The following is a 25,704-nucleotide window of genomic DNA, read 5'->3' on the forward strand; positions in this document are numbered from 1 at the left end:
AAGCTTTTGGTTCAAAGAGGCGTACTTCGGGGTCTTGGCCGGGCGTGGAAGCGTTGTCAAGAGGCAGCGGCATCACCGAGTTCGTCGTGCTCGTCTCTTTGCCCCTGACAAAGGGAGATGCTGGGCGAGAAGGGTCTGTGTCAGGAGAGTGTCTGCTGTGCTGGTTCCTCTGCTGGATGTCGTGTGGCTGTGTCCTTCAAAAGAGCAGGACGCTGCGAATACTGAGAAGTGGAAAGGGAGGGAGGAGTTAGAGGTGCTGTGTCTGGGGGTGTTGAGGAGCAGGCATCAGGGCAGGCAGGTGTGCCTGAGGACTGGCTGCCTTCTTTCTCATCCAGCCTTTCCTAAGTCAGCTGCGTGAGATGGGAAGCAGGAGGGCACCCTTCAAAACCCTGCTGGAGGGAATCTCTCAGGAGCTAAGGCACCTTGTCCCTCCCCAAAGGTCTTGTTCTGCCGCTGTAGGACACGGTCTTCCTTTGGCTTTTCTGCAGTTGTTGCCAAGGACGCCCCTTATTCCACATTCTCCTCTGCCTGTCCCGTGCTTTCAAACAGTGCCCTGAGATGCGGTGTCTGAGGGTCTGTGCTGGCTTCAGGGCAATGTCGGGGCTGTGGTATCTCTGCTAAGCTGAGCCATGGGCAGGAGGGTTCCCTGTGCTGAGCGCGGGCTCTTCCCTCTGGGCTATGGCAGATCCTCCCAACACATGGCTCTGGTCGCTGCATCCTCAAAAGGCTCGAGTGCTTCTTGCGAAGGCACTATTGCCTGCTCTGCTTGCCAGAGTGTTTGGTCTGGTTGAATTTTAGGTGGAGGTGGAGTTTTCTGTCCCTCGCTCCCGCTAGGCAGGGCTCACCTTTTTCCTGCTCGTAACAACTCAAATCCCTCATTCACTTTAGCAATCGGCAGCGTGTGCGTGATCAACAAGTCTGAGTTGATTTTCTTCTCCAAATAGCTGGAAACTAATTTGGGGATAGAATCTCTCATCCTCCAACCTAGAAATGGGAGAAAGCACCTTCAGTGAATAGCTGGAGAAATGCAGTTTTGCTAAGGTAGTGGTACCGTGTGGGTCAGGACTGAGCAATCAGTACTGGTGCCATTATCTTGTGAGAAACTTTTCTCTGCTTGGGAGCTGAGTAGGTTTGCGTAGGCAATTCTATGTGTTGAACTCTGTGATAAATTACAGGTTTATTGGCATGTTTTCTACATATCTAACAGTGGAGGTGCAGTGCTTCTGTTCAGTGGTGTTTTTCTTGAAAGCTCTCTCAAAGGGCTTCCTGAGACATTGCTGAGTTTGAAATATTCTTGGTGAACAAGAGCTTAGTGAATAACCGCTGCGAGGAGGTGTCTTTTATTCTATGGGTAAGGATATTCCTCAGATGAGGAAATTAATTTTGCAAAGGAGAGTTATTCAAATGTGCTAAACAGTACCTTTTCCACTGACATTTGGAAACTACAAATGAAAGGAAAAAGACTGAAAGGTCTAAAATGTTTTCTTGTGTTTCATACCTCCAAGCAGAGTCCCCTTCCAGGTACGCCCAGTCAGCAGAAGCATAGGGTCAATGGAAATTACTGAATCAGGAGGCAGTTCCCCAACCATCACGCAAACGCCAGTGTTCATGTTGCAGGAGGCCAGGGCAGCAATCTGGTGAGACAGGCAGGTGAGTTAGAGAACGCGCTGATGAGTTAGTCAGCAAAGTGTTCTTTCTGTGCAGTTGTCTGCCTTTTGCTGGTAACCTGAAAACACAGACTCCCTTCTGCAGCAGAGGAGGAGAACTCAGTGCCCGTTGTGAGACACGTACACAATTTTCTCCCAAGGCCAAGAGACTGCCTTTCTGAGGAAAGATGTGCCCGGCAGTGCAGGCAGCAGGCAAGGAGCTGCCTGTGGGAGTGCCTTTTTCCAGATGGGAGCCTGTGAATGAGCAGTGAGGGAGGACACGTGCTGAAATGCCACCTACCATGGTATCTGGAAGCCCAATGGCCTCAAAGGAATAGTCCACACCATATCCGGTCATCTCAGTGATCACCTCCTGGATGGGCTTGTTGAAGTCCTGAGGACTGATGCATTCGGTGGCACCCAGCTCCTTGGCCTTGGCAAACTTGTCCTTGTTGATATCAATGGCGAAGATGCGGGAAGCTCCAGCTGCCTTGCAGCCTATGATAACAGAGAGGCCGACTCCTCCAAGGCCAAAGACAGCGCACGTGGAGCCTGGTTTTACCTGCACGACATGGGACCCTGTGAGTCTCCAGTGTAATGAGGAGGGTTGTGTTTGCAGAGGGCTGGTGAGGGTGCGAGGGCAGCCACATGCTGCTTGTGCTTGTCCTGCCGGAATACCGACCTTGGCGGTGTTGATGGCAGCCCCGTAGCCTGTAGAAAACCCACAGCTGAGCAAACAGACTTTGTCCAGAGGTGCAGCAGCGTCTATCTTGGCAACAGCATACTCTGGGACCACGGTGTATTCTGCAAAGGTGCTGACCCACAAGAAGTGGTGGATCTGCTTCCCTTTGCAAGTGAAACGGCTGGTCTTGTCAGGCAGCAGGTTTTGGGATTCCGAAACTCTGTTGGGAGGCGCATGAATTTGTTATTCATCAAATAAAGCATCTGTAGGGGTGTCAGACTTATTGTCATACAACCAGCCCCATTTAGGTGTTGGGGAGGAAAAGTCAAACTCACTGGGACTTCAGGCAAAAGTTGGATTCAGGATTCAGGCAGAAGCTGCATTCCCCACAATGTGGAATGACAAGGGGAATGACTTTGTCTCCTGGAACAAAGCAGATCCCTGTGAGGTGCCTCTTGCTCTGCAGGCCCTGAGGGTGCTGCCAGTTGGAGCACCTCTGGTGAGCTTTCCAATGGCACCATCCCACCACAAATCGTCTGATTTCTCTGCTGGGAGAAGATGCCCAGAGCCCCTCTTCTGTACTTGGGGGAGTAGATGAGGGAAGAGAAGGTTACAGCCAGTGCAAGGAATGAGCACTTGGGTTTTTGAGGCAGTGACACGGGAGTGGTGGTGAATTTCTGATCTCTGGGCAGCCTCATGCGCTTTGAGAGCGGACTCCTGGGTGCGTGTTTGTGTGTGCGTCTTACCTGGTTTCACGGAGGTCACGCCTTCTCCAACGCTTTCCACAATCCCAGCTCCTTCATGTCCTGGGATGACTGGGAAATTCGCACCAGGAAATATACCTTCCAAAACGTGGTTATCTGTGCCACAGATGCCCGTGGCCACGATCTGTTTTAAGAGGAAGGAGGAGATGATGAGCTTTGGAAATGGTCTCCCCTCTGTTTAACTCAGTTGATGGAAGGAGTTTTCTCAAGGGCTGCCCTGGACAGTGATGGCCCGTTGGTGGACACAGGTTCCTGCCACACATATTCAAGGTGTAGCCACAAGAATTCCAACCAGCGAAAAAAAAAATATCAAAACACGGGTTTTTACCTTGATACGGACTTCACCTGCCTTTGGAGGTGCAACCTCCACCTCCTCAAGAGAGAGTGGCTTTCCGACCGCCCAGGCGACAGCAGCTCTGCATCTGATAACCTGGAAGCAACAGAGGGGATTACGCTGCATGGGAATGTTTTCTTTTGGTGCACGTCCGGGCACGGTCGTCTTCCAATCACCTAAAGAGGTACTGCAGAGCGTGTGTCTGTGCACGCTCGAGCGTGCGCTGCTGGAACTGCACAACTGTCCTGTGCTGTTTCCTGGAGACTTGCTGGGTGGGTGGGTTTTGGTGGGAGAACCGAAGGACAGGAATACTCAGCTGTGCGTGAAGCCGAGTGATGTTCAATAAATACTGGTGCAGCATGAAGCGTGAAATGGAAAGATGATGTGAGGAGTGCAGGAGGGGTAAGGCTTGTGTTTTCCCTGGGAGTGTGGTCGAAAGCCCGACCTGCCTTGCCTTGTGTCTTTGCTCTTGGTCCTGTAAGGTGTAGGGCTGAAGGTACCTGAGAGGGGTTAAGGCTTGGGCTCTGTCTGTCTGGCATCTGGATCATTTTTTCCTTTGCCAAAGGGATGGATTCGGAGTGGTGTCTCCCAAACCCTGATCCAATCACCCAAAGCTGTTCTGATGTCAGCAAATACGAGCTTGCAGCTTGAAAGGGGTTTGGCCGGGGACAAGGTTGAATGTAGGAGACAAGTGGCTGCAAGCCTGCACCTCGGAAGTGCCTGTGTTTCCCTGCCACAGCGGGAGCAAAGAGCGGGGCTGAGCAGGAGGATGTTTTTCTGAGCGGTCCCGTTGAGTGTGTTCATTGCTGAGCTGCTGGGCAGAACAGGAGAGGAACGCACTCCGTAACGCAGGTACGGGCGTGTGCAGTTGTGTGAAAGCAGGAGCCTGTGTGATTCCAGGGGGTGTGGGTGGGACAGGGGAGCAAGGTCATAGGAAAGAGGGGGAGCAGTGGAGGTGTGCAAGGCCGAGCCATTTGCAGCAATGGATCCCCAAGAGCAGTGCCCCTTGGAAAGGAAGGATGGGAAAGGAGTGGTCCTTACTTTTCCAGAAGTGGCCATGTGGTCTCAGCAGGGCTGTTGCTGTCGCTGCAGCAGGCTGGAGGAAGGGTGCTGCGCGTCTGGCCAAAGCTCTGTGTTGTGAAATGGCCCAGCCGCGGGGTCGGAGGCACAGGTCAAGCGAGAGGCAGGGAGCGCGGAGGGGGTCCTGGTGCGGGACGGTTGCTGGAGAGTGAGGAGCAGAGATGAATTTGTGTCCTGTGCCAGATGCTGAGGAGCTGGATAGCGGCAGGGAGGTGCCAAGGGTGGCAGTCACTCTCTGCACTAGTGGCTGAAGTCCTGTGGGAGGCTTTTATCATGGCTCTGCCTTCAGGCCATTCCTTGCCCTCCCTGCATGAAAGATTCTTGCTGTTCAGCAAGATTTTTCTTCTCTGGTTGCTTCCTGCAGGTGTGGAGGGAGGAGATTTGTGGCACTGCTGGGACATCCTCGGCTCCCCTTGTTGCCAAGGGACAGCATTTGGCCTGGCAGCAGTTTACACCAATGTGTTTGCAAAAGGATTAAAAATTAAAAAATGTGGAAAAAAAAAAGAGAATAACAACATGGTATGGTGTAGAGGACACACCTGTCCTTCTGATGTGCAGCTGAACCATCTGCAGTGTTGCAGCTATGTTTTTCTTATTTATTACAGGCTCATATGGGCTGAGTATGTCAGGAAGGGGGACTTTTCCAAGAACCCATTTGTTTCTCTCTCATCTGTAACCAGTTTTGGAAGGAGGTTCACTTCATCCACCTTCCTGTTTCCCAGAGAGGTGTTTTCTGCGAAAGGCATTAGTCAAGGTGCTATACAGGAGATTGGGTGAGTGGGACCCTGCTGGAGGTCCAGCCGTGTGTGACCCTCAGTTTTGGGGGATTTGATGGAAGGGCCTGGAGTATGAGCGAAGAGTAGGTGCATTTCAGCATCTCTTGCACAGTGTTTGACAATAATCCATATCATGCCTTGCTCTATGCGTTCAGGTATCAGACACATTTTAGTAACTGCTCTGTGAGGTCAGATGTTTGTACAGAAAGGCACAGGCCTGAAGGTCTTTTCCTTCATCTTTGTAGCCAGTGCCTGCCCCAATTTATGTATTATTTTCATTCCTGTCTGTATCAAAGGGATGGAAAATTGGGAAGAATATTTTGACAGGAAATCACACTGTGCGGTGGACTGTGAATTGCTCTTGTGAGAGCTAAGTACAAATCTTATCTTTTCCCCCACCGAGGGTAGGTCAAACCCTTTAATAGATTTTTAATTAAAAGGCAAAGGCAAATATTAATGCCTTTATTAATGCATGGGTGTTAAATTTTTGTCTTTAGTGTAATTTGGCAGCAGTTTCAGAGACAACCATTGCCTTTCTACTATGAAGAGTAAACTTGCATTTTGTAACAAGATTGAGAATTCACTCTTCTTTAAGGTGCCCTGTTGCTTTAATTTCCTACAGGACCAAAATATTGCATAGCTTGTACAAAACGGGAAGGGGAGGAGGCAGATAAAACAAGGAGAATTAGATCCACCCTGACATACGTACAGTGAAGAGATGTAACAAAAACAGTGATAGAGCTCTATTAAACATGTACAATGGATTCTGTTCACCCCAGTGAAGGAGAGCGGCTGAGGGACTAAAATGTGTTAGAGAACAGGAATCTTACAGCAAATTGCTGATGTTGAGTTCTTGCTATCACAGAATCGTAGAATCCTAAAATATCAGGGGCTGGAAGGGACCCATAATGATCACATCCGTGCATTTGCTTTTGTGCACAGGAGAAAGTAAGTTGCCTAGGCTGTTTGGTTCCTGATAGCTCCTACAGAATTGCGCTTTGTGCCACGTAAGGAGGAATTTTGCTTCTTACTTTCTGAAAGTCTAGGTGTAGTCCCTCTAGCACCCACATTTCCATACCATGGGGAATGCATAAATGCACTTGTAATTTCTCTTATTGATTCCCATTTGTCTTTTTCTCTGCAGATTTTGCCCAAGAACAGAGCAAGGTGAGGAAAAAAAGGCAACAGACCGAACTCAGGAAGAGAGGATCTGAAGAGAACAAATCTAAATTGAAGAAGGGAAAATTAGGAGAGATAAGGACAAAGTAATGTGGTAAGAAAACCTCATGCATAAATGAAAGAGACTGGAGTGACAAGTTTTAGCTGAGAATAACGTCATGTAGCAAATCCCGTTGTGGTCCTGGGAGTGAGACCAGACTGCAGCAGCAGGTTCACCTGTCGTTTCCCTGCCGTACGTGGGTTGATGTTGCAGGGTTCCCCCAGCTGAGATGGGGGCAGGGGACGGGTGGCCATAGGTGTGTGGGGCTGGTGAAGGCATGGAGCAGCAACAACAGAAGGGGCAAAGGCAGTTGCTCGCTGCTGAGGTAAGGTCTGCGATGGGAGGGCCTGCGGTAGGAGCAAGAGCTCCTCTTGCCCCATGGGACCTCTGTTGAGAGAGTGCACTGCCCGGGATGAGTTTGACCAAAACTTTTTATTGGCAAAAGCTTTTGGTTCAAAGAGGCGTACTTCGGGGTCTTGGCCGGGCGTGGAAGCGTTGTCAAGAGGCAGCGGCGTCACCGAGTTCGTCGTGCTCGTCTCCTTGCCCCTGACAAAGGGAGATGCTGGGCGAGAAGGGTCTGTGTCAGGAGAGTGTCTGCTGTGCTGGTTCCTCTGCTGGATGTCGTGTGGCTGTGTCCTTCAAAAGAGCAGGACGCTGCGAATACTGAGAAGTGGAAAGGGAGGGAGGAGTTAGAGGTGCTGTGTCTGGGGGTGTTGAGGAGCAGGCATCAGGGCAGGCAGGTGTGCCTGAGGACTGGCTGCCTTCTTTCTCATCCAGCCTTTCCTAAGTCAGCTGCGTGAGATGGGAAGCAGGAGGGCACCCTTCAAAACCCTGCTGGAGGGAATCTCTCAGGAGCTAAGGGCACCTTGTCCCTCCCAAAGGTCTTGTTCTGCCGCTGTAGGACACGGTCTTCCTTTGGCTTTTCTGCTAGTTGTTGCCAAGGACGCCCCTTATTCCACATTCTCCTCTGCCTGTCCCATGCTTTCAAGCAGTGCCCTGAGATGCGGTGTCTGAGGGTCTGTGCTGGCTTCAGGGCAATGTCGGGGCTGTGGTATCTCTGCTAAGCTGAGCCATGGGCAGGAGGGTTCCCTGTGCTGAGCGCGGGCTCTTCCCTCTGGGCTATGGCAGATCCTCCTAACACATGGCTCTGGTCCCTGTGTCCTCAAAAGGCTCGAGTGCTTCTTGCGAAGGCACTATTGCCTGCTCTGCTTGCCAGAGTGTTTGGTCTGGTTGAATTTTAGGTGAAGGTGGAGTTTTCTGTCCATCGCTCCCGCTAGGCAGGGCTCACCTTTTTCCTGCTCGTAACAACTCAAATCCCTCATTCACTTTAGCAATCGGCAGCGTGTGCGTGATCAACAAGTCTGAGTTGATTTTCTTCTCCAAATAGCTGGAAACTAATTTGGGGATAGAATCTTTCATCCTCCAACCTAGAAATGGGAGAAAGCACCTTGAGTGAATAATTAGAGAAAAGCTGTTTTGCTAAAGTAACGTTTGTAGAGTTTGCTGATGCCAATCAGAGTAGGAGCTCTCCTCTGAGGAGAATAGTAGAGCCGAGCAGAGACATTCCTTCTCCCAGGCTGTGCTGACCTGTTAAACATGTTTGAAGATGTGCCCTTTTAACCGTGGTACCTCCTTCTTGGAATGCATCAAATTAAAAGAATGAGACTCTAAATGTGAGGAAGTCCCGTCTTTGAGCTGGGAGTAGAGGTGGAGGGAGTGAGGAGGTCCCTGCGATGCAGCGTGCCCTCTTCTGGCATAAGACAGAAGCACTTGCATTGCAGTAAATGCAAGCTGAGATCAGTTGTGGGAGGGTTTAAGGTGAGTATGTGTGAGTGACCACCTCTGAAAGTCCAGGTAGTGGGTTTGTGTGCAGCAGAGTGGCAGGAATGAGAGAAAGCAAGAGGATAGGAGAGGGAGGCATCTTGTAGTGGAAGGAAGAGAGCATAGGTGCAACAGGAAGGTGTTAGTGGAGCAGCAAGGAATTGCTCTCGAGGAACCATGTATCATCTTCCTAGACATACTGCAGAGTCAGACCTGAGTGACGACTTGTGAGAAAATTTCCTCTCCTTGAGGACGAGAGTGGTTTTGTGCTTGTGTTTCAGTCTCCAGTTTGCATAGGCAGTTCTGTGTGTTGAAGTATGTGAAAGAGTTACAGGTTTATGAGTGTGTTTCATGCCTACCCGTGCAGTGGAAATGCAGTATTTAGTTGTGGTTTTGGTGTTTTTTTTTTTTTTTTTTTCTGGAAGAACCCTCTTAAAGAGCTTCCTTGTACTCTGCCGGTCTTGAAATATTCTTTGTGACCAAGGGCTTAGTGAATAATGACTGTGAGGAAAAGTATCTTTTGTTTGACAGCTGCGGGCATCACTCAGATGAGAAAACTCATTTCCAAAGGGAAAATTATTCGTATGCCCTGAAGGGTACCTGTCCTACAGACACACTAGTGACAAGCGGCATGGATACCGCTGAGGGACTGAACAATTTTTTTTTGGTGTTTTCAGTGGTAATCTCTCTTCCCACATCTCTCAAGTCCCTGAACCTCAAGGCAGGGTCTGTGGAATGAAATCCCTCTCATCAGAAGTGAAGATCAAATTCAAGACCACCTTGGGAATCTGGACCTAGCTGAGTCATGGGACCTGGCAAGATGCTTCCCACAGTCGTGAGGGAACTGTCTGATGTAGTGGCCATGCCACCCTCCATCCCATTTTAAAAGCTGTGGTGGTCAGGAGAAGCCCACATGACTGGAGAAAGGGGAACACCACATGCATTTTCCAAAAGGGTGAAAAGGAGGACCCTGGCAACTACTGACTGGTTAATGTCAACTCTGTGCCTGGTTAGAAACATATGGGAGACAGGGAGGTGACGTGTCTCCGTTTGCCTGACTAACTTAGTGGCGTTCTACAATGGAGAGGACTGCATCAGCAGAAAAGGGAAGAGGTCTGGGTGTCGTTTCCCTCAACTTCTGTAAGGCCTCCGATCCATTCCCACACACCATTCTTGCCACTAATTTGGAGGGATCTGGGTCTACATCCAAGTGAAACCAGTAACGGAGAGTGTCCCTCAGGGTTCAGTACCGGGACCATGCTCTTTAAAATCTTTGTCAATGACACAGGCAGAGATTGAGAACATCCACAGCAAGCCAGCAGGTGTGGCTGCCTTGAGGAGTGGGCCCCAAAGGATGTCATGAAGTTCAAGAAGGCCGAGTGCAAATACCAGCACCTGGGTTGGGGCAACCTCCAGTACCAGTATAGAGAGGGGATTGAAGGCAGTGAGAGCAGCCCTGCAGAGAAGGAACTGGGAATACTGCTGGATGAAACATTGGCCATGGACTGGCAATGCCCAGAGAAGATACTAATGCCCCATCCGTGGAAGTGTTCAGGGTCAGGTTGGATGGGGCCTTGAGTACCTGATCTAGTGAAAGATGTCCCTTCACAAAGTAGAAGGGTTTAACTAGGTGGTCTGCAAAGTTCCCTTCCAAATCAAACCATACTGTGATGCTATGATTTGTAAACTGAAATGAAAGGAAAAGACTGAAAGGTCTAAAATGTTTTTCTATGTTTCATACCTCCAAGCAGAGTCCCCTTCCAGGTACGCCCAGTCAGCAGAAGCATAGGATCAAGGGAAAGTACTGAATCAGCAGGCGGCTGCCCAATCATCACGCAGACACCAGTGTTCATGTTGCAGGAGGCCAGGGCAGCAATCTGGTGAGACAGGCAGGTGAGTTAGAGAACGCGCTGATGAGTTAGTCAGCAAAGTGTTCTTTCTGTGCAGTCGTCTGCCTTTTGCTGGTAACCTGAAAACACAGACTCCCTTCTGCAGCAGAGGAGGAGAACTCAGTGCCCGTTGTGAGACACGTACACAATTTTCTCCCAAGGCCAAGAGACTGCCTTTCTGAGGAAAGATGTGCCTAGCAGTGCAGGCAAGGAACTGCCTGTGGGAGTGCCTTTTTCCAGATGGGAGCCTGTGAATGAGCAGTAAGGGAGGACACGTGCTGAAATGCCACCTACCATAGTATCTGGAAGCCCAATGGCCTCAAAGGAATAGTCCACACCATATCCGGTCATCTCAGTGATCACCTCCTGGATGGGCTTGTTGAAGTCCTGAGGACTGATGCATTCGGTGGCACCCAGCTCCTTGGCCTTGGCAAACTTGTCCTTGTTGATATCGATGGCGAAGATGCGGGAAGCTCCAGCTGCCTTGCAGCCTATGATAACAGAGAGGCCGACTCCTCCGAGGCCAAAGACAGCGCACGTGGAGCCTGGTTTTACCTGCATGACATGGGACCCTGTGAGTCTCCAGCGTAATGAGGAGGGTTGTGGTTGCAGAGGGCTGGTGAGGGTGCGAGGGCAGCCACATGCTGCTTGTGCTTGTCCTGCCGGAATACCGACCTTGGCGGTGTTGATGGCAGCCCCGTAGCCTGTAGAAAAGCCACAACCGAACAAGAAGACTTTGTCCAGAGGTGCAGCAGCGTCTATCTTGGCAACAGCATACTCTGGGACCACGGTGTATTCTGCAAAGGTGCTGGTCCAAAAGAAGTGGTGGATCTGCTTCCCTTTGCAAGTGAAACGGCTGGTCTTGTCAGGCAGTAGGTTTTGGGATTGTGTGAAGCTGTTGGGAGGCGCATGAATTTGTTATTCATCAAATAAAGCATCTGTAGGGGTGTCAGACTTATTGTCAGACAACCAATCCCATTTAGGTGTGGGGGAAGAAGGATCAAACTCACTGTCCCCTCAGGCAGTAGTTGGATTCAGGATTCAGGCAGAAGCTGCATTCCCCACAATGTGGTACGGCAAAGGGGATGACTTTGTCTCCTGGAACAAAGCAGATCCCTGTGAGGTGCCTCTTGCTCTGCAGGCCCTGAGGGTGCTGCCAGTTGGAGCGCCTCTGGTGAGCTTTCCAATGGCACCATCCCACCACAAACCGTCTGCTTTCTCTGCTGGGAGAAGATGCCCAGAGCCCCTCTTGTGTGCTTGAGGAACAGATGAGGGAAGAGAAGGAATGTGCGCTTGGGTTTTTGAGGCAGACACGGGAGCAGCGGTGAATTTCTGATCTCTGGGCAGCCTCATGCGCTTTGAGAGCGGACTCCTGGGTGCGTGTTTGTGTGTGCATCTTACCTGGTTTCATGGAGGTCACGCCTTCTCCAACGCTTTCCACAATCCCAGCTCCTTCGTGGCCTGGGATGACTGGGAACTTCGCACCAGGAAAGGTACCTTTCAAAACGTGGTAATCCGTGTGACAGATGCCCGTAGCCACGATCTGTTTTAAGAGGAAGGAGGAGATGCTGAGCTTTGGAAATGGTCTCGCCTCTGTTTAACCCCATTGATGGAAGGAGTTTTCTCAAGGGCTGCCCTGGACAGTGATGGCCCGTTGGTGGACACAGGTTCCTGCCACACATATTCAAGGTGTAGCCACAAGAATTCCAACCAGGGATAAAAAAAATATCAAAACATGTTTTTTTACCTTGATACGGACTTCACCTGCCTTTGGAGGTGCAACCTCCACCTCCTCAAGAGAGAATGGCTTGCCCGCGGCCCAGATGACAGCAGCTCTGCATCTGATAACCTGGAAGCAACAGAGGGGATTACGCTGCATGGGAATGTTTTCTTTTGGTGCACGTCCGGGCACGGTCGTCTTCCAATCACCTAAAGAGGGCTGCAGAGCGCGTGTCTGTGCACGCTCGAGCGTGCGCTGCTGGAACTGCACAACTGTCCTGTGCTGTTTCCTGGAGACTTGCTGGGTGGGTGGGTTTTGGTGGGAGAACCGAAGGACAGGAATACTCAGCTGTGCGTGAAGCCGAGTGATGTTCAATAAATACTGGTGCAGCATGAAGCGTGAAATGGAAAGATGATGTGAGGAGTGCAGGAGGGGTAAGGCTTGTGTTTTCCCTGGGAGTGTGGTCCTTGAAAGCCCGACCTGCCTTGCCTTGTGTCTTTGCTCTTGGTCCTGTAAGGTGTAGGGCTGAAGGTACCTGAGAGGGGTTAAGGCTTGGTCTCTGTCTGTCTGGCATCTGGATCATTTTTTCTTTGCCAAAGGGATGATTCGGAGTGGTGTCTCCCAAACCCTGATCCGATCAACCCAAAGCTGTTCTGATGTCAGCAAAACAGAGCTTGCAGCTTGAAACGGGTTTGGCCGGGGACAAGGTTGAATGTAGGAGACAAGTGCTGCAAGCCTGCACCTCGGAAGAGCCGTGTTTCCCTGCCACAGCGGGAGCAAAGAGCGGGGCTGAGCAGGAGGGTGTTTTTCTGAGCGGTCCCGTTGAGTGTGTTCATTGCTGAGCTGCTGGGCAGAACAGGAGAGGAACACACTCCGTAACGCAGGTACGGGTGTGTGCAGTTGTGTGAAAGCAGGAGCCTGTGTGATTCCAGGGGGTGTGGGTGGGACAGGGGAGCAAGGTCATAGGAAAGAGGGGGAGCAGTGGAGGTGCGCAGGCTGAGTCATTTGCAGCAATGGTCCCAAGAGCAGTGCCCCTCGGAAAGGAAGGATGGGAAAGGAGTGGTCCTTACTTTTCCAGAAGTGGCCATGTGGTCTCAGCAGGGCTTTGCTGTCGCTGCAGCAGGCTGGAGGAAGGGTGCTGCGCGTCTGGCCAAAGCTCTGTGTTGTGAAATGGCCCAGCCGCGGGGTCGGAGGCACAGGTCAAGCGAGAGGCAGGGAGCGCGGAGGGGGTCCTGGTGCGGGACCGTTGCTGGAGAGTGAGGAGCAGAGGTGAATTTGTGTCCTGTGCCAGATGCTGAGGAGCTGGATAGCGGCAGGGAGGTGCCAAGGGTGGCAGTCACTCTCTGCACTAGTGGCTGGAGTCCTGTGGGGAGGCTTTTATCATGGCTCTGCCTTCAGGCCATGCCCTGCCCTCCCTGCATGAAAGATTCTTGCTGTTCAGCAAGATTTTTCTTCTCTGGTTCCTTCCTGCAGGTGTGAAGGGAGGAGATTTGTGGCACTGCTGGGACGTCCTCTGGTCCACTTGTTGCCAACAGTCAACATTTGACCTGGCAAAAGTTCACACTAAGGTGTTTGCAAAAGGATTAAAAATTAAAATAAGTGTAAAAAAAGGAGGATAACAACATGGTATGGTGTAGAGACACACCTGTCCTTCTGATGTGCAGCTGAACCATCTGCAGTCTTGCAGCTATGTTTTTCTTATTTATTACAGGCTCATATGGGCTGAGTATGTCAGAAAGGGGGACTTTTCCAAGAACCCATTTGTTTCTCTCTCTCATCTGTAACCAGTTTTGGAAGGAGGTTCACTTCATCCACCTTCCTGTTTCCCAGAGAGGTGTTTTCTGCGAAAGGCATTAGTCAAGGTGCTATACAGGAGATTGGGTGAGTGGGACCCTGCTGGAGGTCCAGCCGTGTGTGACAGTTTCACACAGTTTCAGGGAACTGCTTCTGTGCTTTGGAAGATGTCAGCCTCAGGTATGTTTTTATGAAGCTGCCTGGAGAGGTTTGTGTTGGTGCTTGTTACCACGTGTCCCAGCCTTTTCTCTATCCTTGCCTGTGGGGTGAGGGGGAAGTTTGTCAGCAGCACTCGCAGTTGGGAAGCCAAACTCCTAGCTTGCACATCTCTTGAACCCATCTCCATCTTCAGCGATGCAGACAGGCAATACTACCATGCTGCAGCAGCTGGCTGACTTCTGGCTTGGGCATGGTGGCCCTGTGGTGTGACAGTGGCTCTGGCTGCTGAGCAGCATATTCCCAGCCTTGCTGGTCAAGCCCAATTTCTGGGTGATGATAGTCAGGTGCTGTTGCGCTCGTGTCATGGAGGTGAGGACCTGGCAAGTGACCATGGACTTGTGGATACTTTTCACCTGTATCTCATGTGCACAGGCAGCATGAACAGTTTTTCCTAGGAAACCTACTTTTCATAAGTTTTTTGCACTCCTTTGGTCGCCTCCATCAGACTGTGAGCATTGGTGATATATAATTTCCCAGGAGTAAGGGTTTTTAGAATGAATTTTCTTGAATTTTTCAGTATTCGGCCTGGTATGCTTGCTGCATTAAAAAAATTAAATCTAGCATGACTTCTGCTATGATTTCACTTGTCCCAAGTAGCTGAAATCTGACAAAAACATGCTGTCTAGACCTGCACAATCTCACAAATTCATCTTCAGATAAGTGTGGATGGGGATAAGCAGGGAGAATTACTCTAGGACAGTATGAACTATTTGTTGCCACACCATCCTCACAGTGAAAAAATTCTTCCTAATATCTAATCTATATCTCTCCTCTTTCAGCGTAAAAACATTCCCATCATCGTATCGCTGCACTCTCTGATAAAGAGCTCCTTCCCAGCTTTTCTCTAGGCCCCCTTTAAGCACTGGAAAGCTGCTTTAAGGTCTCCCCAGAGCTGTCTCTTCTCCAGGTTGAACAAGCCCAACTGTCTCAGCCTGTCCTCATAGGGGAGATGTTCCAGCCCTCTGATCGTCTTCATAGCGCTCCTCTGGACTTGCTCTATCAGTTCCACGTCCTTCCTGTGCTGAGGACTCTAGAACTGCCTGCATAGGTAACCCCACAGAAACGAATGGCTGACATTTGGGTTATAACTGCCATGTCAATTTATTGTGTTATACACACACACACGTTTAAAGATCATCATCTGTTGTTGTGGTTTAAAGTTTAATCTCTTGGTAAACTTATTCTCAAATCATTAACCTAGCTGGGTCACTCAAGGTCTATTTGTGCTGACAGAAAGAAGTAGATCATCATTACCGCACAGTCCCCTTACTTCACAGGCTCTTCTACCCAGCTACCGTGCACATGAGTGCCTGTCAGACCTGAGTAGATAAGTAGATAAGTCAATGTTGATCATGTTCGCCAACATAGAAATAGCTTCTGGTCCTGTTTCCACATTACAAATGCATAAAGCAGTAAGATGCTCTATTGTTTGATTTCTTGCAAGTTGTTACCAGCCACTTGCTTTTTCCCATTTAGTCTGTATTCACACTTAAATGTTAAGAAACTTCCTCTTTATTTAAGAGAAACAAATGGCAATACTTGATGCACATTTGTATTTCTTCACATTGTTTCCTGAGTATCAGATGCACTTGTATAAACTGTCCAGAGATCTAAAATCATGCTGATAAAACAACTAACACATGCCAAGAAAGAGATACAAAGTTAAAAAAGCAACCGACAAACAAATCACAACATAGAACATCGCCACAGCAGTTTTATATCAAATGCTTGGAAGTGTTAATTTGGTAAAATATCCAGTAGTGAGATATTCTCCAGTACTTAAGTTTATGATTTACTTAAATATCATTTACTGAAATTATTAATTCAAGCACATGGTCACCATAAATTTTAATCTCTGCAGTAACTTCCTTGCCCATCAGGTAATGGATTAAGGAGTGATTTCATTGCCTATCATGTAATGGGATGCTAAAATTATTCAGGATGGGTACATAGTTCTCACCTAGAGTTTAACTATGCTGAGCTGCGTGTACAACCTAAGCTTGCAGTGTTATGAAGGCCCAAAATAAGTTTCCTTCATTTTTCTTTTATCGAAGATTGCCTACTATATGCCATTTTAAAATTTCCAAACCTTTCATAACACCTCTGACAGCAGCAAGTCCTGTAATTTCTAACTGGCTATTAAAAGAAAATTGCAGCACAACACAGAGCAGTTAAAGCACGAATCAGGTGGAAGAGGTAGAAGGATAAAGAGGATTTCATTTATAAACGCTGAGCTTGAAGTCTGGGTTTTGGGCTTGATCCTTTTATTCAAGGGCAACAGTGGTAGACCTTGCAGAAGCATCTTGGATTTTATTTCATATTGGTTGTGTTGGAAGTTAATGAAGTTTGTACTGGTGGTGAGCCATCTGCTGTTTAACGACTGGGAATCCTAAACCAACAGGACACTGCGAATACTGCAATATCAAATGACAAGTTAGTGACTGTAGAAAAAGCCGTGTGCCAATATCAGCAAAGCATTGCTGTTTTCTCTGAAAACCTTGGCTACTGCTGTCAACCATTGTACTCCCCTCCTCACCCCCTGTCCCAGCTTGCGGCAAAATAACAGAGCAGATGCGCAAACCTTGCTGCAGATGCAGAGAACAAAATTCGTGCAAGACTGCAAAGCCTTCACAAATGAGGCCCGGGGCTCCTGGCAATTCATTGCCAAATATAGCCTGGGAAGTCCTTGGAGAGGAGCTTAGACACATCTTTCCAGTTACAAATGGCTCTAAAGTTAATCTCTGATTGGTACAGCTTCTTCTGGGCTGAAACGCTGAAGGGTTTCACTTAGTAAAAGTGGTCAGCTGCAACATTCCGGGTTGACTGTCAGTACTTTAGCAAAGCTGATGGCGTCTCAACCCTGTCCCGTTTCTTGCACTAAAATCTAAACCTAACATTTACGGCACATCGGTTGAAAAACCACATGTGTGCTGCATAGTTAGAGCCTGAGAACACACCTCTGTTACATGTTTTTTATATTTAAAGCAAGGCACTCTTACAGCTTGGTGTTCCCAGGCTCCCTTTGTTGTGTGCTCTTTTTCAATGAGTAGTGGGCAAAGTGGGTTGTGTGGTCTTTTTGACTTCTCCCACCCAGAATCTTTGTTCAAATTAAAACCTGAAAGTTCCTCTGCAAGGAAAGAAAGGGCCCGCGGCATTTCAAAAGCTAAAGCTTTGCTGTTTTTTTTTACTACAGTTGCAACCCAACGACACACACTGGGTGAGATTAAGGGGCATGGTGGGTTGCCTTCCCCATTCTCTGCTGAGAAGTCATTCTCTGTGTTACCGTCCAGCTCTTTGAGGTTATTTTATAGAGGCTTTACAATCAAACAATGTTTACCTCTTCCCTGTCCTGAGCAGATCAAATCCTTCATTAATTTTACTGAAAGGAAGCGTGTGCGTTATTAAGGGATCCAGAACAAACTTTTTCTTCATGTAGTCAGCAACCAGTTTAGGGACTGAATCTTTACTCTTCCAGCCTGAAAAAAACCACAGACAATGGATAATGAAACATTAAATATTTATGAAAATAGATAAAACTCATGGCAGCTTCAGTTTTTCAGTGAATGTTCTATAGCAGAGTAAGTCAATGAAACGCATTGCATATGCATATGCAAATGCAGCATATCTTTGCCTTTGAAACACAGAGTGTCAGTAGGAAACACAGGACAAACTGCAGCTATTCTACACATGACAAACCCAGCAAGTGCTTCACTGGTAGGAGATGAATTTTCTAGCATTTCAATCTTTACAGAATACAAACTTCCCCCCCATTAAATACTGTTTCAACTTGTCTGTTGTCCACTAAATCACGCATCACACAAAAGCCAGAGTACTGACATCTCTGTTGGTAACAGGAAGCTTGATTGCCTGGTTGAAACTGGAAAGGCTGTGGATATGTGTGTTTACAAGCAATACTAGATAAAGCTGGTTCAATAAAAATATGCCCTGTCTGAGGAACCTAATTTGTCTCTGCTATTTTATTCAGGTGTCTGTCAAATACATCAGAGGGACTGGTTGTGAGTGAGAAAACATGTTGTTGGAAATAAGTCTTCTGTGGCCTTCAGCTTTGTGTTGAGTGAGCTAGCGCTTGCTGAATGTGGGACTGCTGAGAGCTCAGAAAAGAGAAAGAACTGGAAAGAACTGGAAGGGACTGATGGTAGCTTGCAAAGAGCTGAGCTGGGGTCTGACTCCCAGTGTCCTTTAGGGTGCTGTCTCCTGTTCTCTCTTCTCTCCCCCTGCCCCACTTCTGTCTTTCTATGCCTCTCACTCTCCACTTTGTTCTTCTCCTCTTCCCTCTCTCCTCTCCCTCCCATTATCTTTTCTCTTTTTCTGTCCTTATCCTTTTCTCTTGTCTTTCACCATATCTCTTTTTGTCTTCTCTATTTTTCTCTCTTCCCTTTCCCCTCTCACTCCTTTTCTTTTTCTCTTCTACCATTCTCTCTCTCCCTTTCTTTTTTCTCATTTTTTTCTCTCCTTTTTTCCCTGTCTCCTTTTTTGTATTTTTATATCTTCCTTTCTCTGCTTCATCTTCTCTTCCTCTTCTTTCCCTCTCTCTCTCTGTTTTTCTCTTCTTCTTTTGCCCTTAACAGTTCCCATAATTAATTCCCTTTGTCCCTCTTTGTCAGCCAAATAGCTGTTAATACTACTACTGCAAATACTACTTGCAATAGGACAATCTAAGCAATGAATTTAGATATACCTCATTTCATTCAAGATGACTGACAAGTTTCCCAAGCCAGTTAAAACACATCTTTCCAAGTCCTTACCTCCAAAGACAGACCCTTTCCAGGAGCGACCAGTGAAGAGGAGCATGGGGTCAAAAGTGATCTTTTCAGCTGCAGGGGGGACTCCCACAATCACACTGACTCCGTAGTTGTATTGGCAACAGGCCAAGGCTGCACTCTGCGTTTGAAATAGGGGGACAACCCAGAGTCATAAAAGATCTTATAGCGAGCGGCCTTCCAGTACCTGAAAGGGGCCTACAAGAAAGCTGGAGAAGGACTGTTCATGAAGGCTTGTTGTGATAGGACGAGAAGGAATGGGTATAAACTGGAGAGGGGTAGATTTAGGCTTGACGTAAGGAAGAATTTCTTCACCGTGAAGGTGGTGAGACACTGGAACAAGTTGCCAAGGGAAGTTGTGGCTGCCCCATCCCTGGAGGTGTTCAAGGCCAGGTCTAGTGGGATATCCCTGCCCATGGCAGGGGGGTTGGAACTGGATGATCTTTAATGTCCCTTCCAAACCAAACTATTCTATGATTCTAAGATGGGCACAAAAGTGCAAAAATTCAAAAGACAAAAGATTCCTTCCCCTCTCAGGGCTCAGCTTGTGATTATTTTTTTGTAACTGAAACCACAACAAACAATTTCCATTGTATCTGCTCACACCATTGTATCTGCTGTCATGGGTTGGATACATCCTAGCTTTGTTCTCCTTTCCCATTTTACCTTAGTCATTAGTGATAAACCACTGTTGAAATAGATAGTGGGCCATGTGAAATTTAGCCACCGTAGTTAGGCCAGGGGTGAAGTTCCATTTCCTAAGTCTTTGAGCATGCTTCTGTCCCTTCATCTCAGTGGTAGATAGCTGGAGTTAACTGGTCTGAAGTTAGCCTGCCACTTTACCAGTGGCTCTTAGCTCCTCAGCCCTGGTGCTTAGTGGGATAGTGAAGAGAGAACTAACAAGCCAACGCCTCATTTGACCACATCTTTTGTTTGCATACCATGCTTTCAGTACGCTAACAAGCCAACACCTCATTTGATCACGTCTTTTGTTTGCATACCATGGTTTCAGTACGGCCAATGACCTCAAAAGAGTAGTCCACACCCTGGCCAGTCATTTCAATCAACACTTCGTGAATGGGCTTCTTGAAATCTTTCGGGTTGACACAGTCTGTGGCTCCCAGCTCTTTGGCCTTGGCAAACTTGTCACTATTGATATCAACACCAATGATGCGGGAAGCTCCAGCTGCCTTGCAGCCTATGATAACAGAGAGGCCAACTCCTCCAAGGCCAAAGACGGCACAAGTGGAGCCCGGTTCTACCTGTAATAACCATATAAACATGGCATACTGTTACAGTCCAAGTAAATAAAGTACAATGCATTTTCTGATTATCAACATGTTTTCACTTAAGCCACTTGTCATAATCTAGAGATTACCTGCTAAGAAGGAATTTGCACACCTACTAGTGCAGTAGCCAGTTGTACTGTTCTAGTCCTACGTGTGGCTAAAATAAATTGTTCCTAAAATACATTTCTGAGACAAGTTTTTCATTACACATCTCAGCCTCAGGTTTAAAGACACATTTGTTTTATGATGCTTTATATGCCAGTCATTTTAAGATCTGTAGCGTCACTCCACTGGAGACAGTGCCAGCTGTAAAAGCCGCATTCATGTATTGCTACAAATTATCGGGGTTCCATATAAAGGCTTCCATGTATTCCTAAACTTAAATTACAATAAAACAAATCAGCTCTGTTGTAACATATTTCTAGCAATTATAAAGCAATGAGAAAAAATGTAATAGATGGTATTAAGTATTTTGACTGGATTCTGAATTGAAGAGTTCAGAGTACCTCAGAGACACTGAAGTAGGCAGAGGACTAATATCTTCTTTTCACCCTGAACTCAACAGTGTCCGTACTTCCTGTCTGCCATGCTGATGACCCACTCGCAGGCCACACCGCCTTGAATGGACCCCATGAGATACTAGGAGCACCCACCACGAAGCTTACCTTGGCAGTCTGCACAGCAGCCCCATAACCAGTGGAAAATCCACAGCCAATTAGACAAACTTTTTCTAGTGGAGCAGCAGAATCGATTTTGGCTACAGCGGTTTCATGCACGACTGTGTATTCAGTGAAGGTACTTGTACCTATAAAATGGTGAATTGTTTTTCCTTTACAGGTGAATCTAGAGGTGCCATCAGCCATTAATCCACCAGCTGGACCAATGCTGTTTGAAAGAAAACCAGCAATAATAGCAAGTGAAATATGTTGCACATGATCAATTTTGCAGAAATAAAAATCAAATAAGGGTTGTAGGTAACTCAGGAAAACTCACTCGCTTCTACTGCACAGATTACCCTTGGTGCTTAAGCAACTGCTGCACTCCCCACACTGCGGAACAAACAGTGGAATAACCTTGTCTCCTATAAATAAAACAGTGATGACAGAGAATTAAAAAAAGCAATCAAGAAGCATGCAGGTAAAACCATAAAGCAAATTTATTTAATTCCTAGGCAAATGTGCACTAGGAGTGCAGTGCTGGTCTTATTTCCTTCTGCTGCTCTTGGAAGACAAACCATCTCTCTCTCTCTCTCTCTCTCACAAAGGACATCATTAGTGCAGAGTTATGAAAATGAATTTCAATATGCAAAATCCCTGGTGTCTTTCATAGAACTGAGTCTGAGCTATGTCATAAAATTATGTTAGCTACTGACATTCCCAAAGTACTCATTCAGCAGTTTATTGCATTGTCTACTTAAAAGGAAAATACTAATACATAGATAAAGAAATAGAGATAAAAACTGACAGCAACTAGGACAGGAAGCTAGTGTCCCAAGATAACAGAGCTGTAAACCATACAAAGAATGGGAAATTAAGCATTAATTTGCCAGACTTCTTGAGTATCTTTCCTATTTGCAGTCCTATTACTCTTGCATTGAAGTAAAGGCAGGTAAAATATTTTTCACAGAAGCAGTGGCACATAGAAGCTAAGACAACAACCTGTAATTCTTTAGCAAAATTTCATCCACAATGGGATATGAAAAGATGGACATGAGGTAGCAATGTTCACTTGCAGCCTAGAAAGCCAACCATATCCTGGGCTGCATCAAAATTTGCATGGCCAGCAGGTCGAAGGAGTTGAATCTGCCCCTCTACTCTGCTCTCGTGACCCCACCTGCAGTATTGCGTCCACCTCTGGAGCCATCAGCACGTGAAAGACATGGACCTGTTGGAGTGGGTGCAGAGGAGGGCCACAAAAATGATGGAACACCTGTCCTATGAGGACAGGCTGAGAGATCTGGGGCTGTTCAACCTGAATAAAAGAAGGCTCTGTGGAGACCTTATTGCAGCCATTCAGTACTTAAAGGGTTCTCATAGAAAAGATGGGAACAGACTTTTCAGCAGGGCCTGTTGCAGTAGGACAACGGGTAATGGTTTTAAACTAAGAGAGGGCAGATATAGACCACGTATAAGGAAGAAATTTTTTGCAGTGAGGGTGGCAAAACACTGGAACGGGTGGCCCAGAGAGGCAGTAGATATGCCCTCGCTGGAAACATTCAAGGTCAAGTTGGATGGGGCTCTGAGCAACCTGATCCAGTTGAAGATGTCCCTGCCCATGACAGTGGAGTTGGACTAGAGGACCTTTAAAGGTCCCTTCCAGTCCAAACCATTCTATGATTCTATGAATTATATGATAAACAAAGTAGCATGTATCTTCCCAGTGCTATTTTTTACTGCTGTGCATTTTTTACAACATCAACATATGGTAAGTCTGTAATAATTCCTAAACAGAGAATCCCTAATACAGATAAATTTGTAATTTGGCAGTTCTAAAATGTGGCTGATTTTCAATGTACTGAAAGTCAAAGGAAATCTTTGATTTGCAATAAAAAAATGGAAAATACCGACAGAACAGAAAATGCCCCTACCACCTGAACTCTGAGTTAACTTAGAACTGTGACATGGGTTTAGTAATCAGTCTGCTAAACAAACTTTGCACATCTTGGACCCTTTTTCAGAACTTGAAGGTGTAGATTAAGCCACATCCAAAAAATGAGAGAGAGTTTGTGTGTTTTTTTTTTTTTTTCAGGCCTGATGTTTCAGTTCACATCAAAACACATGGCAGCTAGAATTAGACAACAGAGTGGTTTATAAACCCTGATGTAGGAGAAAACAGAGCTACCGCTGAAATTTACAATACACATATTGTTCTGGAGTTAAAGAAGAAATCACTAATAAAACTCTTATCATATATACTTGGAGACGTTCAAGGCCAGGTTGGATGGGGCCTTGGGCAGCCTAATCTAGTGAGAGGTGTCCCTGCCCATGGCAGGGGGGGTTGGAACTCGATGATCTTTGAGGATTCTTCCAACCCAAACTATTCTATGATTCTGTACCAGCCTGCTTTGTACAGACTTTGTACTTGTTGCCAGTAGGAACAAAGGCACTGGAAGTATGGAGGTGTTAAAAGTGAACGATTTAGGTATTGTAACATGCTGCCTAGACAAAATGGAGCATTTCTATTCAGATTCTGTCCGCAGCATATTTTGTCTTTATATCTCAGCCCTTGTTAGAATTTGTTCAGTCCCATAAAAGTGTGTAAAAAATCCCATTGAGTCTTGCAGCAGTTGAAGGAAAATCAGCATCTTTCACTGACTTCTCTATCTACCTGCTGTGGTTCAAAGAGGGTGTAGCAAGAGGAGCAGCTGATCCAGGTAGGTGTCCTCAGAGGGATCCAGCTTTCAGTGAGCAGTGCTGGCTCACCTGCCCTAGTGCTGCAGGCGAGGAAAGCCTGCGGCAGGGTGAGCACTCCAGTCATGCCCCAACACGTTTCAAGGGAGGTAATTGAATCAAAACACCTAAGTTCTGCTCTGCTGAAGTCAATGGATTGTTTAGCTGCCAGGAGAACTAAAAGAAGGTGTTTTGACATGTTGTCTAGCACTTTGCTTTGCCCCTGCGGTAAGAGTAGAAGATGAATATACCTGTATTATTCTGTAAAAATATGTAAACTGTGTTTAAAGAACCTACCGATAATAGCCGATTCCCCATGACCAAGAGCAAAGAATCTATGTTCTTAGTCCAATGATAGGAAAAGCACTATATAAGTGGAAAAACAAGCTGAAGATGTTTTTGCTAGAACCAAAAAAATTGAATAGAAAATCTGAAAATAAATGAAGATTAGGAATGCAAAATAAGTAAACAGCACAGTGTCCTTTAAGTATCCTTGTAAACACTCAAAGTTAGAACATCTTCCTCTGCAATACAAATACACATGTAATCATCTCTGACTTAAACAGGAGCCTGGAAACTCATTACAGGGTTTGTCACAGTGCTGTTTCCTACCTGGTTTGATTGAAGTTACTCCCTCCCCAACACTCTCCACAATACCAGCCGCTTCATGCCCAAGAATTATTGGAAAAGGCATAACCAGTGCACCAGTTATCACATGGTCATCAGAGCGGCAGATCCCAGTTGCCACAATCTGATTTAGAGGAAAGAGAAGAATATTTCAGGATTTGACTACGTCATGTCATATATAGAATTGAAATTGCAACATATATTTAGAGATATACCTTATATCAGACTAGATACAAGGAAGGAAGTTTTTACGATGGTGACGGTGAAACGTTGGAACAGGTTAGCCAGAGAGGTGGTAGGAGCCCCATCCCTGGAAATATCCAAGTTCAGGTTGGACGGGGCTCTGAGCAACCTGAACAAGTTGAAGATGTTCTTGCTCACTGCAGAGGGGTTAGACTAGATGATCTGTAAAGGTCCCTTCCAATCCAAACTATTCTATGATTCTAAGTCACTTGCTTCCCTCTAAAATCACGTATCCAAACAATAAACATACAGCTAAAACACTTCTGGCTTTGTGATTTCAAATTTTCATGGTTTGTATTAGTCTTTAATCTACAAAGCAAGGCTCCTTTGTGAATGTTTGCTTGCACTACTGCACTCAAGGAGTCTCATTGACTGTCTGGCAGAATCAATGTTCTAGCAATATAATTACATATAATCAGAATAAATTATTCCTAATATTTATATATAAATACATATATATATAAAGTATATAATAGCATAGAAATATTACAAAATGTGAAAATATAAAATAACTGTCTCATTATGTTGCTTATAAAATATATATATATTATATTACAAGATAGATATATACGTTATAGAAAATATACAATATCATAATACTATATACAATGACATTACAATTACCATGTGTTATTTGTATTTTAATATATATATGTTATATATTAAAACATTTAGGCTACACATAGTATTTTCTATCACATTTTGCATTTTCTTGCAGGTAGCACAGCAGTATTTCTTTTGAAACATTCAGGTATGTCTTTACAATTTTTATTCTGACAAATGGAGTTATCAGCCCCATGAGAGGGCTCTCCTCATTTGTATAACATCTGAAACTGCTCTAAAATGAAAACAGCTACTGAATTCCACTGAAAACTTCCTGAAATGTAACAGATATTCATTAGCCAGTTAAAAAAAGAAGCACCTAGCCCCACTGAGCTATTTCCTAGCACAGATTCAAAGTAGAAGAGAGATTCTTGCTCTCTGCTGCAGGAGATTCAGATATTTGCCTTGTACTGTAATTGGAAGCACAGGTGTCTTAATAAACCAAAAGAAACTCCAATCCTGAAAAACTTCCTTATGGTTTTTTTTTTAACAAAAAAGAACCTTATGATCAAATTCAGGATCTGAGGCGCGTTCTGTAGGAGCTCAGTGAACGGTATCTACTCCCCTAGTGAATGTTTTCTGTCTAGAACCTAAGAATCTACAGAAATAATTCTGACACACAGCAAGATAGAATGCAATTTGTAACAGTTTCCTGAAATTTTATTTTTAATACCTTTATGCGAACTTCATGTGCTTTTGGTGGGGCAACTTCCACTTCCTCAATAGAAAATGGTTTGTTGGCTTCCCACGTTACTGCTGCTTTGCATTTAATAACCTGCAAACAGAGCAAAGGAAAAGGGAGTGGCACTTGCATTTGCAAATAAGCAC

General features: G+C 46.3%; 3 protein-coding genes across 4 annotated transcripts in view; all 3 read right to left on the minus strand.

Annotated features, from left to right (window-relative positions):
- On the minus strand, positions 1-4,740 carry LOC128852022 (alcohol dehydrogenase 1-like). Its single transcript, XM_054065330.1, has 9 exons — positions 4,468-4,740; positions 3,421-3,522; positions 3,075-3,216; positions 2,664-2,751; positions 2,329-2,548; positions 1,948-2,208; positions 1,499-1,634; positions 846-984; positions 1-221 (listed from the first exon to the last, which is right to left on the minus strand). Exons 1-9 carry the CDS (start codon positions 4,483-4,485, stop codon positions 197-199), a joined length of 1,131 nt encoding a protein of 376 aa, XP_053921305.1. The 5' UTR covers positions 4,486-4,740; the 3' UTR covers positions 1-196.
- A 2,188-nt stretch (positions 4,741-6,928) lies between these two features.
- On the minus strand, positions 6,929-13,823 carry LOC128851987 (alcohol dehydrogenase 1-like). The gene is made up of 9 exons (XM_054064668.1): positions 13,002-13,823; positions 11,959-12,060; positions 11,613-11,754; positions 11,222-11,309; positions 10,887-11,106; positions 10,506-10,766; positions 10,064-10,199; positions 7,790-7,928; positions 6,929-7,164 (listed from the first exon to the last, which is right to left on the minus strand). The coding sequence occupies exons 1-9, from the start codon at positions 13,017-13,019 to the stop codon at positions 7,140-7,142; spliced, it is 1,131 nt and encodes a 376-aa protein (XP_053920643.1). The 5' UTR covers positions 13,020-13,823; the 3' UTR covers positions 6,929-7,139.
- Positions 13,824-14,403: 580 nt separating this feature from the next.
- LOC104055304 (alcohol dehydrogenase 1) overlaps positions 14,404-25,704 on the minus strand; it is a 44,637-nt gene continuing 33,336 nt past the window's right edge. Inside the window, exons 4-11 of one of the 2 annotated variants that reach the window (XM_054064669.1) lie at positions 25,550-25,651; positions 24,016-24,154; positions 21,008-21,095; positions 20,680-20,899; positions 19,727-19,987; positions 18,711-18,846; positions 17,282-17,420; positions 14,404-16,358 (exon numbers count right to left, since the gene is read on the minus strand). In XM_054064669.1, the coding sequence (XP_053920644.1) occupies positions 16,334-16,358; positions 17,282-17,420; positions 18,711-18,846; positions 19,727-19,987; positions 20,680-20,899; positions 21,008-21,095; positions 24,016-24,154; positions 25,550-25,651 (1,110 nt within the window). In that variant the 3' untranslated portion in view covers positions 14,404-16,333. The remainder of the gene's footprint in view (positions 16,359-17,281; positions 17,421-18,710; positions 18,847-19,726; positions 19,988-20,679; positions 20,900-21,007; positions 21,096-24,015; positions 24,155-25,549; positions 25,652-25,704) is intronic. The other variant, XM_009556414.2, reaches the window with a different exon arrangement.

Source organism: Cuculus canorus, chromosome 4, assembly GCF_017976375.1.
Source record: "Cuculus canorus isolate bCucCan1 chromosome 4, bCucCan1.pri, whole genome shotgun sequence".
NCBI lineage: Eukaryota > Metazoa > Chordata > Aves > Cuculiformes > Cuculidae > Cuculus > Cuculus canorus.

What these genes read in the sequence shown, in the direction of transcription:
- LOC128851987 (XM_054064668.1), bottom strand. An exon ending in CGTGACCTCCATGAAACCAG is followed by an intron (nt 11,310 to 11,612) that starts GTAAGATGCACA and finishes GCTTTGTTCCAG; the next exon opens with GAGACAAAGTCATCCCCTTT. An exon ending in TTGGGCTTCCAGATACTATG is followed by an intron (nt 10,200 to 10,505) that starts GTAGGTGGCATT and finishes CTGTCTCACCAG; the next exon opens with ATTGCTGCCCTGGCCTCCTG.
- LOC128852022 (XM_054065330.1), bottom strand. An exon ending in CAGGTGAAGTCCGTATCAAG is followed by an intron (nt 3,217 to 3,420) that starts GTAAAAACCCGT and finishes CTCTTAAAACAG; the next exon opens with ATCGTGGCCACGGGCATCTG. An exon ending in TTGGGCTTCCAGATACCATG is followed by an intron (nt 1,635 to 1,947) that starts GTAGGTGGCATT and finishes CTGTCTCACCAG; the next exon opens with ATTGCTGCCCTGGCCTCCTG.